This window comes from Ovis canadensis, chromosome 3, assembly GCF_042477335.2.
Source record: "Ovis canadensis isolate MfBH-ARS-UI-01 breed Bighorn chromosome 3, ARS-UI_OviCan_v2, whole genome shotgun sequence".
Classification (NCBI taxonomy): domain Eukaryota; kingdom Metazoa; phylum Chordata; class Mammalia; order Artiodactyla; family Bovidae; genus Ovis; species Ovis canadensis.
Genome location: NC_091247.1, coordinates 106197125 through 106212271, shown reverse-complemented (window position 1 = coordinate 106212271; position 15147 = coordinate 106197125). Strand labels below are relative to the sequence as shown.

The 15147-nt window shown below is 42.8% G+C and overlaps 1 protein-coding gene across 9 annotated transcripts in view; it reads left to right on the top strand.

Annotated features, from left to right (window-relative positions):
* The first annotated feature begins 3961 nt into the window (after positions 1-3961).
* The window catches only part of ANAPC1 (anaphase promoting complex subunit 1), a 95873-nt gene continuing 84687 nt past the window's right edge, over positions 3962-15147 (top strand). For 4 of the 9 annotated variants that reach the window (XM_069583987.1, XM_069583992.1, XM_069583988.1 and 1 more), the window contains exons 1-7: positions 3962-4237; positions 6466-6702; positions 7623-7784; positions 11577-11628; positions 11842-11942; positions 12628-12710; positions 13716-13849. In XM_069583987.1, coding sequence (XP_069440088.1) covers positions 6490-6702; positions 7623-7784; positions 11577-11628; positions 11842-11942; positions 12628-12710; positions 13716-13849 — 745 coding nt within the window. In that variant the 5' untranslated portion in view covers positions 3962-4237; positions 6466-6489. The remainder of the gene's footprint in view (positions 4238-6465; positions 6703-7622; positions 7785-11576; positions 11629-11841; positions 11943-12627; positions 12711-13715; positions 13850-15147) is intronic. The other 5 variants (XM_069583991.1, XM_069583993.1, XM_069583989.1 and 2 more) reach the window with 3 other exon arrangements.

Here is a 15147-nt window from a genome sequence, read left to right as displayed (position 1 = left end):
TCTTGGGCAATGTAGATGGTGCATGGAAGATCCTCCAGTCAGTGTACTGAGCAGCATGCTGGGGCACGGGTATAAAGTTCTTGGGGGACCATGCTTCAGGTGAAGCAATGCATTTGGAATATTGCATTGAACATAAGCGCACTGGTATAACTACGTGGCAGTTAAACAGGAATGCAGTTGCTAAAAAGACTCACCAGCTCCAGCTCCTACAGTTTGTTACAGAGACAGGACACCATACCACAACAGCAGTAAATTAACATGCATCACAGTTAATGGTTGTTTTACCGTAAGGATTCCAGAGAGGCCAGGCACAGGATCCTTTGTCCACCCTTTCTGGAAGACGTGTGGCCAGATGCACTCCATCTCTTGGATCAGGAACCACTGGGAACACCTCGGAACCAGGGAGCCCCAAAGAGAAGTTCAGCTGAGGATTTTTCCATGCCCCAGGTCGCCTAGGCATACTCCCAAGGCATAACTGGCTTCAACAGCAGCGCCCTCTAGGGGTCACACCGATGGATGGACATGTTTGCTCAGTCGCGTGCGACTCTGCCACCCCACCGACTATATAGCCTGCCAGGCTCCTCCACCCACGAGATTTTCCAGGCAAGAATACTGGGGTGGGTTGCCATTTCCTTCTCCAGGGGATCTTCCAACCCAGGGATTGAACCCAGGTCTCCTGCACTGCAGGCAGACTCTACCATCCTAGCCACCAGGGAAGCCCTGGGGTCTCACTGAGACCATGTGCAAATCCTGTAACTCACTGTTTATTGTTTTGTTCCTTATTTAAAAATTTTTTTAAAATTATAGTTGATATACAATGTTGTGTTAGTTTCAAATGTACTGCACAGTGATTCAGTTATACACAAACCACGCACATGTATTCTTTTTCAGATTCTTTTCCGTTATAGGTCATTAGAAGATATTGGATATAGTTCCTTGTGTTGGATAGTAGGTCCTTGTATCTCACTGTTTTCAATAAACAGCACTGACAAGCTCGTACAAATCTCCCTGAACCTCTTCGATCCCACAAATCAACATTGCTAGTCAGTAGGCTTCATGCCCTGACCAGGAGCCAGGGCCATGAAGAAACTTTAGCAGAATAGCTCAGGTTAATTCCAGGCCCTCCCGGAACAACGGCTTCCATAGTCATTGCAAAACGGCACAAGGAAAAGTTACCATTCGGTGTTGTGAACACAATGGTGGAATAAAAGTGTTTCCTCTCGTGATTTCGGGAGCTCTTTGCCATGAAAATTCACTCCATAGGCAAAACAACAACAACGACAAAAACAGCAATGAGCCACCCATACTGGAAGTAAAATGGTCAGACTCAGAAAAGGGACGGTGCTTTTTAAAGATGTCCCTCTAGAGACTCCGCGGGCAGTCCAGTGGTTAAGACTTTCACTGTTGGGGGGCACGGGTTCATCCCTGGTCAGGGAACTAAGATCCTGCATGCTATGTGGTGCGGCAAACAAACAAAAATCCTTCAAAGAACTAATTTTTTTTTTTTAAAGGCACCGTTCCTTGAATTAAATGGAAAGTCCTGTGTTTTAGGAAACTCTAGTCCTGAGAAAACATCATAGGTTGAGGCCATGGAGAGGAATCTTGAGGAGAATTTACAAGCAGACCAGGGAACACTCAGGGGGAAGAGCTGGGTGAATCCTTTCAGTGACTGTATTCATAGACTGGACAATAAGCAGCATAGGACACTCTTTGTGAAATGTGTTCCCTAAACACTAGAGCTGGAGGCAAATGTGATGACTGCTGATGCTTTAACCCAGGAGAGAGAGAATAAAGGCAGGGAAAATGGAGCAGGGACGGATAAGAAGCCCTGCACTGGCCACTGCCAAAAACTCAGCTGACTGCTTGGCAGGCGTGCCTGCTTGGCCACAGGACGTCTCCTGGCAGGCTGTGCAGAGAGGCCATGCTGTAGAATAGGCTGGCACAGGGAAAAGGAGGGCGTCCACTTCTGTGGTTCCCACCTGCCTTCTTTCTGCTGATCAAGATTTGCTCTCTGGTGGCTCAGACAGTGAAGAATCTGCCTGCTGTGCAGGAGACCTGGGTTCCGTCCCTGGGTGGGGAAGATCCCTTGGAGAAGGGAATGGCTACCCGCTCCAGTGTTCTTGCCTGGGAAATCCCAAGGACAGAGGAGTGTGGCGGAATACAGCCTATGGGGTTGCAAAGACTTGGACACGACTGAGTGACCAGCGGTAACACGCTAAATTTGCTCTCTACACTTTCGGGTTTATGTCTTTAGCCCCTTCAGAAGACAGCTCACACACCTTGTGAGGAGGCACTTCCTCCAAGTCTGGCAGTGGCAGGAGAATCCAGTGCCCCAGGGAGTGTGACTTTGGCCTGATGACACAGCGAAGCCAGGGTAGAAGGCCTTGTGACTGGTGTCGGGGGCCACAGGGCTGGTGGAAATAGGGCTCACGTAGCATCAGGCCACGGTGGTGGTTGAGGTGGGCCAACAGGAGATGGTGGCACTCAGAGACTTCCTGTTGGAGTAAAGCCTTCTGAAAAAAGGCATTTGAACTAAACTCTAAAGGTCGACATTTCAAATAAAGAGATGAGAATGAACCAATATACCAAGGCCCCAAGGTTGAGGTGTGTCTGGAGACTCTAAGTAGAGAATTTTAGTGAAGACACAGAAGTTTCAGGCAACTTTATATTTCTGCATAAAGTATTTGAACTTTACTTCTCAGGCCTATTGGGGCTTCCCTGGTGGCTCAGAGGTTAAAGCCTTTGCCTGCAATGCGGGAGACCTGGGTTCAATCCCTGGGTCAGGAAGATCCCCTGGAGAAGGAAATGGCAACCCACTCTAGTATTCTTGCCTGAAGAATCCCATGGATGGAGGAGCCTGGTGGGCTACAGTCCACGGGGTCGCAAAGAGTTAGACACGACAGAGGGATTGACTTAACTTCTTAGGCCTATTAGTCCTTTAAATCTAGCAACACCACACAGTGAGATTACAGCTCAAAAACGCTGTTGTTTTCACAAGCCTGATATTCTACAGTTGATTTCACAGACAGGGAGGAAGGGGTGAAGCAGAAGTTTTTAACTTGGGCCTACGAATCGCTTGCTGAAGTTCTGTGGAGCTCAGATATTGGGAGCAATGTTTTCATTGAGGACCTCTGGAGAAGGGGATAACCGAGGAGGAAATGGCTGGATGGCATCACCGACTCAACGGACATGAGTTTGAGCAAGCTCCAGGAGATGGTGACGGATAGGGAAGCGGGGCATGCTGCAGTCCGTGGGGTCGCAAAGAGTTGGATAGACTGAATGCTTGAACAACCATCAGTTCAGTTCAGTCGCTCAGTCGTGTCCGACTCTTTGAGACCCCATGAATTGCAGAACCACCATAATTTTCATCAACTTTTCAAAGGGTCCAGACGTCGGAAAGGTTAAAGGGCACTGGTAGAGGGAAAAACCAGTAGATTCCCCACCCTTCCTCAAGCCTGGAGGCATATACCTCGCACTCGGGGGTCAGGAGAGGAGAGGGAAACTGGCCAGAAAATGTTGTTCATAGTCAGGAGGCAGGTCAGGTTCATACTGACACGACGTGGCGACCTGGACACCAGGAAGGTCGCATTCCAGCACAGACCCTAGCAGAGGTAGTCTTGCTTTGGGTCACGGCGGCTGCGCTACAGAAGGCGCCCTTGCTTACTCCTTCAGTCGCATCCGACTCTGCGACCCCATGGACTGGAGCCTGCCAGAGTCCTCTGTCCATAGACTTTCCAGGCAAGAATACTGGGGTGGGTTGCCATTTCCTTCTCCAGGGATCTTCCCGAGCCAGGGATCGCCCCCGTCTCTCCTGTGTTTCCTGCATTGTAGGCGGATTCTTCGCCCACAGAGCCTTCGGGAAAAGAAGCCCCAAGAGCCCAGCAACTTCAGCCCAGAGCCTCCTTCCCGCAACTGCGCAGGCGCTTCAGCCGCGGGCTCGCCGCGCTCCCGCCGAAGCCCCACCCCGGCGCCAGGCACGACGGGAAAGTCAAGATGGACGCGACCGTTTGAACGTCTCGGGTGAGAGGTTCTCCCGCACGCCTTGCTGTTGTGAGCAGTCGTGTCCTCAGCTGCTGCCCAGCCTTCCTCCGGAACAGGGGAGGGAGAGGGAATGAGAAGCTGCAGCGGCCGAGGAGTCACCGTGACCGTCCCCGCCGCTACTCGTGGGCCCTGTCGGTCCCCTCGCCTCCGGGAGCAGCCGGGGCTCGCCGCGCCTGACGCGTCCCGAGTCACACAGGTGTGGTCCCGGGCCCGCCGCGCCTGGTGGCTCGTCGCGTATCCCGTAGTCCTGACACTCGGCCCCCGGCCTACCCGCTCGCCGATCGGGAGGGCTGGGAGCCCGGGACGGGCCCGGAGCGCGCGCTGGAGCCATGGGGACCCCAGTTTGTGGGCTGGGCTTTCCGGGGAGCATCTCCCTGTTAGGCTCCGCGCCGGCTTCTTTCCTGAGCTCAGCGCGAAAGGGGTCTCAGCTTCCATGGGGGTCTCAACTTCTAGGTCGGCCCCTTGCCCCTCTTAAACGAAGTTCTGAGGCTCAAGCTCTTAGCCTGATGGATTCTCCTGACTCTAGAGGGGCCGGGAAAGCTCTGCTTTTTTGCAGAGGCTCAAGTTGCCTTGTGTGAGCACTTGGATTTAGTCGAATTTACTCTTGAAGCAGCTTTGTGGTTACTTCTGGCAGGGTAGTTTTTGTTGCTATTAAGCAAGGCTGATATCTTGATTTATAGCGTATCAGTTTAATACAGTACTTTCATCTGTAGCTCTTTATGTTGCCCCCTGATAAGTAAAAACACGTAAAAAATTGAGGAGATTGCAAAAGTATTAAATATGTTCTCGTAAATAGTACAAAAATATTGTACTGTGAAAATAACTCTATAATTAATAGTTTTGTAATTTTCTAAGTTTTAATAGAATAACGTTCCAAAATGGCACAACTGAAGTAGGATAAACTCTCCAGTCAGTTCTTTACTGTTTGTTATTCTGTTGATAGGAAGACCAAATGAATTTTGTTGTTTTCTTGTAAGTTTTATAAGGTACTATTTCAGTTATATCCCCAGTTCAAGTCTTCTCAGTTCTGAATTTTAGTGGAGAAAGATAAGTGTTTTGATTATGACGTACAGTTGTGTCAGGAATAGCATTTAACTCACAGAAAAATAACTTTGACCCTGGAAGAGCTGCATAAGAATTACAGGGGCTTTGAGATAGTGCAGGAAAAAAAACCCCTATTGATGCCAAAAAGACCTCAGATGGGATGAGAGATATGTCAAATATAGTTAAACTTTTAATTGTGAGTGCTGTTCCAAACACTGTTTATGGTACTATGGTTAAATGCTGGTTTTGATATATGTGTTTGAGGATTTCAGCTTAGACATGCCACAAAATCCGTTTTTAGGATAGGTATTGACGTGGAGAGAAAACTGGCATCTACCTTGTCTACTGTGATATCATACAGTGAATCTTACTGGCTGTCCCTTACTGTATGTAGAAATGTTTTGGAAGTAAAGGAGCATGTTTCCACCCACAGCTCATCCACATGTTCATAGTGATGAGCTGTACTCTAAATAGATTGTATTAATTAAAAACTAAGACTCGTAAATTTGCTACAAGTATGGCTGTCCCATGGCCAGAGTTCTTCATGCCTTGGTTTCCTTTGTTTGGCCCTCAAATTGGAATTGATTGTAGTTATATGTTCTGGTCGCCTGGGGTGTCATAACTATTGGTGACGTTTGACAGTTTAGTAGGTCTTTTGTGGATTGATCAGGCTTCCCTGGTGGCTCACACTGGAAAGAATCCACCTGCAGTACAAGAGACCTGGGTTCAGTCCCTGGGTTGAGAAGATCCCCTGGAGAAGGGAATGGCTACCTACTCCAGTATTTTGGCTTGGAGAATTCCATGGACTTTATAGTCCGTGGGTCACAAAGAGTCGAACCCGACTGAGTGACTTTCACTTTCACTTGTGGATTGGTCAGCTGAAAGGAGTAGTTCAACTTACGATGAATTAGAAGTAATATGAGGTTTTGGGTTTTTGGTTTGTTTCATTCCAACATGCCAGTGATCCTTGAAGTGTGTTTTTCAAATTAGGTTTCAGCGGAAATGAACAGAAATGACCTTTAATGTTAAGAATGTTATAGTGTTGTGTTATAGTCATGGGACTATAAAGTGCAACTTGTCTGAATGCTTCATGTGTGAAATGTGGAAAAGCTAGTGTGTAGTGTGAAACACGGGAAAGGTGTTGTAGGACATAGTGCTCACTTCAGCCTGGTGGTGGCCTTCAGCGCTAACCTTCTGTGGGCCCAACTAAAATGTGCCAATGACTGATCACCTGAGAGGCAGGTCTGGAACGACCTGTACACTTACAGTAGGATTATTTGACACTCATCTAAGGATTAATTGCTCTTCTGTAAACTTTTATGACATTTTATTCTGGTTTGGACTCCAGAAGCTGACTACAATGTGTTTGAATTCATACAGAAATAATGTTGATATTTGGAACCCATGTCGAACTTCTATGAAGAAAGGGCAACAATGATTGCAGCCGGGGATTTGCAGGAATTTGTTCCTTTTGGTCGAGACCACTGCAAGCATCACCCTAATGCTCTGAACCTCCAGCTTCGCCAGCTTCAGCCGGCCTCCGAGTTATGGTCTTCTGACGGTGCTGCTGGCCTAGTGGGATCCCTTCAGGAGGTCACCATCCATGAGAAACAGAAGGTTCCATTAAGTTTCTTTCCCATAATATTTTTGAAACATAGAATGTTGCGATCTACTTGTAATTTAAGACTACCTGCCACTGAGAAAGGAGTATAATGGTATTTCTAGGGTAGTGGTTAAGATTTGGTAATTTCAGTCAAGACTAAAATAATGACTTCATTGTATTATGGTGCCATAACCATTTATTTAGACATGTAACTCATGGTTTTATAGTAAGTATTATGATTGTGGTCCATTCTAAACCTCTTTCTTTTCACTTAGTATGTGGGGACCAGATATCATGTTGTTTGATTAGATGGTAGAGTTAGAAATGGTCCTTGCTGCAGAAAAAACTTACACGTTTGCCCTAGTTCTTAAATAGGGGAATGAGATGTTAGCGTGTCAGAAAATCAGTCTTCCCACCTTATTCCACTTGGGATACCACAGTCTCAGGGAGAGGGAAGTCTTTGTAGTTAGCGATCTAAACCTTTCTTTCTCCCGGTTAATTTTAATGCCCAGGGACAGAAGTTGAATGTAGCTGTGAAGCAGGGAGATCTGCCCTGTGGATGAACTCCCCCAGTGATTCCCACGCGCACCTCACTGCCCATCTCCGTCACTTCTCCCTGTACTTAATATACCTTTTCAGTTTCCCCCAGCATGCTGGTTTCACTTTGGGATCTGCAGACATGCTTGTGTTTTGGACACATGATACGATAGTATAACGTGAAACATCCTGTGAGATACATAACGCACAAACCCAGACAGCCCACTTTGTTAATCAGTGGCGCCGAGTTTCTGAAAGTTGGGCTTGGATTGTGTCTTACTCCACAGGCAAAGAGACAGGAGGAGACTTGTATCTGGATAGTTATTTGATTTAATTAGTAAATCTTGCCCCTATTGAAAAAGTGCTTAAACATGTCTCGCATGTGTTAACTTTTAAGGAGAGCTGGCAGTTAAGGAAAGGTGTCAGTGAAATTGGAGAAGAAGTGGATTACGATGAGGAGCTCTACATGGCTGGAAACATGGTTATCTGGAGCAAAGGAAGTAAAAGCCAGGCACTGGCTGTTTATAAAGCGTTTACAGTTGACAGTCCTGTTCAACAGGTGAGTTGATTTGAATTTTAGCATTTGATTATTTATCGCTTAAAAACAATGTTTGTCCTAAAATTTAACAGAAATAATGGAACCAGTACAGTGGTCCCAGCAGCTGGGTGTGAAGCTCCCTTTGCTTTCTATATCGTCACTCCCTTTTACACTACCCTCTGTCAGTCAGTTTTCTCCACTGTCCTTTCTCGTGTGCTTCAGTCCATGGGGGCGAAGAGTCAGACACGACGGAGCGACTGAACTTGTCAGCTTAATGAGTCTCTAAACACTGTTCTTGAGTGATAAGATTCATTATTCTCCAAAAATTTCTAAGACATTGAGGGTACAAAGACTACTTTAACACACAATGATTATAATTGATTGTAGGTATTCAGTAATACGTACTTCCTAGTGATAATCAGAGAGAGAAAAACCTACTTGCTCTCATTGCAGTTAGATATTACACCTATGTCTGTTCTGATGATTGGTAATTAAAGAGAAGGAATTAAGTGTTTGCCCTTCCTTTTTAGGAAGACATGCAGTTTATCTTCCTTATTTGTGGAAGAGTGCCAGCTAATAAAAATGGAAGGATAGAGTTAAAAAAAATCATCATTTTGTAACCTCCAGTGTAGTGATTGATTCAGAAAAGGATTATTAATGAATAGTAACACTCTTGGATGAAAAGACATTACTGTGCACCAGGGTATCACTCTGGATTACTTGCTAATATAAAGGAGCAGATGTATCTCTATTTTAGAGATATCTATTGGTCTCCATTTCTACCAGGTGATTCTTTGCCATCATTAATAGTGGGACAAAGGCATACTATACTCCAGCTACAACGCAGTATATGTTGTCATCCTCTCAGTTTTCTTCCCCAGATTATATAATGTGAGCATCTAGTTCAACCTTCCAGTTATAGAAAGTATGGGGACTAGAGGGTAAATTTTTAAAGTATCGTGAGATGAGGCATGGGTTGGAGGTATAGATGGAACAAGAATGGCCAGAGGTTAATAATTATTGGCTAATGAGTATTCATTATGTTATTCTGTTTACTTTGTATTTGAAATTTTCCATAATTAAAAATAGAAGGAGAAAAAAAACACTATAAGAAAACAATTGTATGAATTCAGAATATGGAACAGTCTACATTCTGGCCTCTTTAAAAAGTTAGTCAAGGAGCAGGAAAGAAAGATGGGGGCTGTTCTAGGTTAGAAGAGACTAAAAGGACATCACCAAATGCAGTAGTTTTTGAAAGTCGTTAAATGAACTTTGAGTCTTGGTCTGAGAACCAGCTGGGGCCGGAGCACTAGGACGGCCCTGAGGGATGGGCTGGGGAGGGCGGTGGGAGGGGGTTCAGGGTGGGGACACAGGCACACCCGTGGCGGACCCGTGCCAGTGTGTGGCAGACCCGCTACAGTGTTAAGTATGGGATGGGGAGGGCGGTGGGAGGTGGTTCAGGATGGGGGCACAGGCACACCCATGGCGGACCTGTGCCAGTGTGTGGCAGACCCGCTACAGTGTTAAGAAGTATGGGATGGGGGGCGGTGGGAGGGGTCAGGATGGGGGCACAGGCACACCCGTGGCGGACCCGTGCCAGTGTATGGCAGACCTGCTACAGTGTTAAGTATGGGAAGGGGGAGGGCGGTGGGAGGGGGTTCAGGATGGGGGCACAGTGCTAAGAAGTAATTAGCCTCCAATTAAAAGAAATACATTTATATTAAAAAAAAGACGTTCTTGAGAAAATCTGAAATATCAGGTGCTAGTAGAAAATTGCATTTTTTTCCTCAAGTGGTATGACGGTTTATAGGTTAAGCCTGTAGGTTTAATAGGAATACGTCTTCAGTTTTAGGAAATAGATGATGAGGTGGAAATACATGAGGACGGGTTTAGGGGTGAAGTGATGATGTGTGCAATTTTCAAACAGCACCTCCCTGCTTCCCACATCCTCATGTATAGGAATGCACACATGAACAGATACGCAAAAGGTTAGTAGTAACCGTCAGATTTAGGTGAGACAGATGTTCACTGTACCGTTTCAGCTTTTCTTATTGAAAGATTACAGGATCAAGTTGGGGGCAAAATGAAAGCATTTTCGATGGTTGAATTAATTGTTAGCCTATTGACAGAAGGTTTTAGAGTCTTTTTATTCATGTGAAGTTCCTCATTTGTAAACACTGAAATATCACTTATCACTGCTTTTTTCCCCCGTTAACTATTTTATGATGAGTATTGTACTCTTATAACAATTTATTAGGAAGGATAAAGTGAATTATTCCCAAATTTTAGATGATGTGTGAAAGCATTTCTGTATAGGAGTGTTGAAGCCAGTGATCTCTCACATTCATACATGACTTATCTACCATACATGTTTATCTGCCCTAATTAAAAGGCAGCAGTTAAACAGTATCCAATTGTATTCTACTTACAAGAAAGGCGCTTTATATATCAAGACACAGTTCAGTCGTGTCCGACTCTTTGCGACCTCATGAATCGCAGCACGCCAGGCCTCCCTGTCCATCACCATCTCTGAGTTCACTCAGATTCACATCCATCGAGTCCGTGATGCCATCCAGCCATTTCATCCTCGGTCGTCCCCTTCTCCTCCTGCCCCCAATCCCTCCCAGCATGAGAGTCTTTTCCAATGAGTCAACTCTTCTCATGAGGTGGCCAAAGTACTGGAGTGTCAGTTTTAGCATCAGTCCTTCCAGTGAACACCCAGGACTGATCTCCTTTAGGATGGACTGGTTGAATCTCCTTGCAGTCCAAGGGACTCTCGAGAGTCTTCTCCAACACCACAGTTCAAAAGCATCAATTCTTCAGTGCTCAGCCTTCTTCACAGTCCAACTCTCACATCCATACATGACCACAGGAAAAAACATAGCCTTGACTAGACAGACCTTTGTTGGCAAAGTAATGTCTCTGCTTTTGAATATGCTATGTAGGTTGGTCATAACTTTTCTTCCAAGGAGTAAGTGTCTTTTAATTTCATGGCTTGCAGTCACCATCTGCAGTGATTTTGGAGCCCCCCCAAATAAAGTCTGACCCTGTTTCCACCGTTTCCCCATCTATTTCCCATGAAATGATGGGACCAGATGCCATGATCTTCATTTTCTGAATGTTGAGCCTTAAGTCAACTTTTTCACTCTCCTCTTTCACTTTCATCAGGAGGCTCTTTAGTTCTTCTTCACTTTCTGCCATAAGGGTGGTATCATCTGCATATCTGAGGTTATTGATATTTCTCCCAGCAATCTTGATTCCAGCTTGTGTTTCTTCCAGTCCAGCGTTCTTTAGATAATTTCAATGTGATTGTCAAGCATGCCAGTTAAAGGTTAATGGTTTTTAAAAGTTTTCCTGGTATATACGTACACACACACGCATATTTTTAAAATGAACGTTGGAGGAGGGATTTCTAGGTGTGTCAGAGAGTGATGAGATCGTTAGGTCAGTCTGGAGATTATGAGACAGCTTGGCAGTTTTCAGCTTTTACAGTAATCTTTAGCTTTGTGTAGGATACAGGGTTTACTATAGGTTGAGTCTCTATTTGAATTCACTTCTGCTTCAAAGCTTCTATCTAGTAGGTTTGTTGATTTTTGTCTTCCCTCTTCTCTTCGTAAAACTTACTAGCAGACATAGTTTATCTGAAAATAGTTATCACTAGTCTAATTTTATCTAATTTTTCCTTATTCCCATATGTATGTGTTGAGCTGATAAGGTGGGACAGTTATGTATGTGACACTTTTAGATATTATTAATTCATAAGTTATTATTTAGATACCATTTTCTTAAGTAAGCATTTTGTTTTGATTTTAGGCATTGTGGTGTGACTTCATTATATCACAGGATAAGTCTGATAAGGACTACAGTAAGTTTCTTTTTGAAATTTTATTTGATCTTATGATTCCAAATGTTTATCTTATTTTTTTTTTCAGTCAAAATAAGTGGCCACTAGTAATAGTGGCTTAACTTGAGCATTTTTATGTTGTTCATTAAAGAATTTGTGCTATTGGAAATTGTAGCTTGTATTTGGGAATCTGTTTTGAAAAAAAATGCATGTTATCTTGTACTCCCTTTTCAGGTAGTGATGAAGTGGAAAAATGCATATGTATATTGCAAAGCTCATGTATCAACATGCATACCATAGAAGGAAAGGATTACATAGCTTCTTTGCCTTTTCAGGTAAGTCTGAGTGTTTCAGTCTTTTTGTGTTTTATTGGAGATTATTCTTTTTTTTTTTTTTTTTTAATTTTTAGTTTTTTATTTTTTAAATTTTAAAATCTTTAATTCTTACATGCATTCCCAAACATGAACCTCCCTCCCACCTAGGAGATTATTCTTGAATTAATTGATTTCAGAAGTACTACTACTCTCACATCATATAATCACAAATGTTATTTCTACTGAAATAAAACAGCTAAATTTTAGCAGCTGTAATTGCTTGCCATTTCCATCCTTTGCCTAAAAAGTAAATGACCTAGTGAAGAGAATTGTGAAATCTTTTTTGGGAATTTCTTTTGTTTTCTGTTTAAGTGACATATGTAAGAAATCACTTTGGTTCTACTCAACCGCTTGAGCAGTATTAGTTTTTTTCCTGTTTCTCATCGTCTTTTTTCATCCCCTGATGCAGTCGTTACACTATAATCACATTTTAGTACTGATATTAGCCACTGGTGGGAATATTAGATCAAACTTCTCTTCCTTATATTTGATTTTCTCTTAGATATCCTTGTTAGAATTATAGATTGTTAGTCTGCAAAGCTCTTATATTGGAAGAAAAATCTAATGTTCTATATTGTTTCATAAAAACATGTTATAAAGAGTCGTTTCTTTTACTTCTGTTTTTCCTTACCCTTTTACCAAATAGGTTGCAAATGTTTGGCCCACCAAGTATGGATTGCTGTTTGAACGAAGCAGCTCTTCGTGTGAGGTTCCTCCAGGCCCACCCAGGTATGCAGATCAGAATATGATTCCTTGGGCTTTTTCTGCCTGTTCTTAGGTAAAATTGCTCACCCAAAAGTTTGGGGTGATGCTAGTTTCCGTGCTGGCAGTGCAGATAGGTGCTGTTTCTCTCACCTCATCATTGTACACTTAGGAGTTCTATTGGCACTTCCCTCTTGGCACTTAATTATCTCAGCTTTTTGCCCCCAGGTAGTAAAACCGAGCAAACTCTTGGCTTAAAGACAGCAAGACTCAGTTCTTAGCTCTGCCATTTTTTTCCATCATGTTACTTTGGGCAAATCATTAGCTTCGGCATTAGTTTCCTTACCTGTTAAAAGAAGAATGTCTTCACTTCCTAGGTTTTGTGCAGAGTTTTAACAAGCTGATGTATATAATTGTTGACATAGAGCTTCCTAGTCTTAGGTGTGTAGTAAGTGGTAATGTGTTGAGTTTGTCTCCCTAATCAGCTCTTAGCTCGCAGAAGGACAGGAGCATCCAGTCACCTGTCAGTGTGTTGGCAAGGAGTAGATAATAAGTTTGAAGATGATTGCTTACATATTGTGATCTCTTTCTGTGTTCAGATAGAAGGTCTGTTTTTTTCCCTTTTTTTCAGTCACTCCTTAAAAAGCAGCTATTTAATTTACTTGAAGCATTTATTCTTCTTCCTTTTTTAAAGTACATGCCTTTGTAAATAGGTCTAGGGGACTAAATTTCTTTGCTAGCTGTCAGAGACACAGTGCCACTAAGAAAAGTGTTTTTAATAAATGACTGCCTTACGCCCCTCTCTCGGTTGGTTCTGTAAGGCGGTGACGGCTGCTTGCGGGTCCTCCCTGGGCTATACTGAGTTTGTGCTGTGTGTGTGTGTGTGTGTGTGTGTGTGTGTGTGTGTATAGACTTACTCTGCATAAGAGAGATTTCTAGAAAGAAAACCGAAGATACTGTGAAAAATGGTATGTCAGAGTTTAGAGGGTTGCTCTTTGAGACTGTAGTCTGCAGAAGACATTTCTTTGCCAGGAATGTTCACAATTTGTGCACAGATGGAGTTGTCCTGGTCTGTTCCTTTGTCTTCACTAGGGAGCCCTTGCCCACTCTGTTTAGCATGCTGCATCCGCTGGATGAGATCACGCCGCTTGTTTGTAAATCTGGGAGTAAGTGTGTTTTTATAAATTCTTTTACGTAGACTCTTATTTGAGTTTGGGAGTGGGGAGGACATAAAGGAGGGTATGAAAATTTGATTTGTTTTATAAAGGTAAAATAATTTAAGCATTAAAAAATAATTAGGAAAATAATTCATATTAATTACTTCATTGAATATCCTGGTATTGACTTTAAACAACTCTTCTTTCAGTAAAAATAGAGCCAGGGGACGTCCCTGGTGGTCCAGTGGCTAAAACTCCGCACTCCCAACGCAGAAGCCCTGAGTTCAATCCCTGGTCAGGGAACTAGATCCCACATGCAGCAGCTAAGACTTGGTACAATCAAATAAGTATTTAAAAAAAAAAAAGCCAGGAATAGTGATAGATTTTCTAACTTACCTGTAGATGACTCTGTACTCTGTTTTTCAGTAATAATAAATGAACAGTACTTAGATAAACTAAAATTGTTTCTTTTCTCTGGAAAAAAGAAATGGAGGGCCTTAGACCTTTATGGTGTAAATTTTAATATTTCACTTACCCTGCTCATAATATAATTTTCTGGGGCTCAATTTTTTAATATTTTCTAGACGTATTTCTAGATGCTTAGTTTAAAATTTTAAATGTGACCAAACACAGATTATTATGAGTAATGATACTTGAAGGCTAAAAAAAAAAAATTTACGTTCTTTAACCAGTTTTAAGGACATAGTCCCAAGTATATATTCTGAAATACCACTGAGATGTTTATCTTCTCTATCAGGGCTTGGCAAACTACAGATAGATCTAGCTTATTTTCCTAAGCGTTATGAGCTAAGAGTGGTTTCAGCCTTTTAAAAAGGTTGTAGGAAAAAACGAACTAAATTACGCTACCGAGTCAGTTTGTGGTCTGCAAAGCCTAAACTATTTACTCTTTGGCCTTACACAGAAAAAGTTTGTTGATTACTCTATATTATACTGCTAACAACTACAAACAACCTAAGCACACGTGTCAGAGCAAATGGTTGAATGGTATGCAGCCATTATTGCTCATGTTTTTGAATAATATTTGATAATCTCAGGAGTTGCTTATTCATGTTAAGTAAGGTATAGAACTAAATGCAATATGATTCTAATTTTGTAAGAACAAAAAATATGTTTGTATAGGAAAACAAAACTAGGAGGAATGTGCCTAAATATTTTAGTAATAGTTATTTTGAGTGGAATTATGAGTGATTTTTCTTTCTTTATAATGTACTTCTTAATTTTATAACCCAATTCTTTTAAATTTTTAAAATATTTTAATTGAGAGGAAAACATTTCGGAAACTGTCA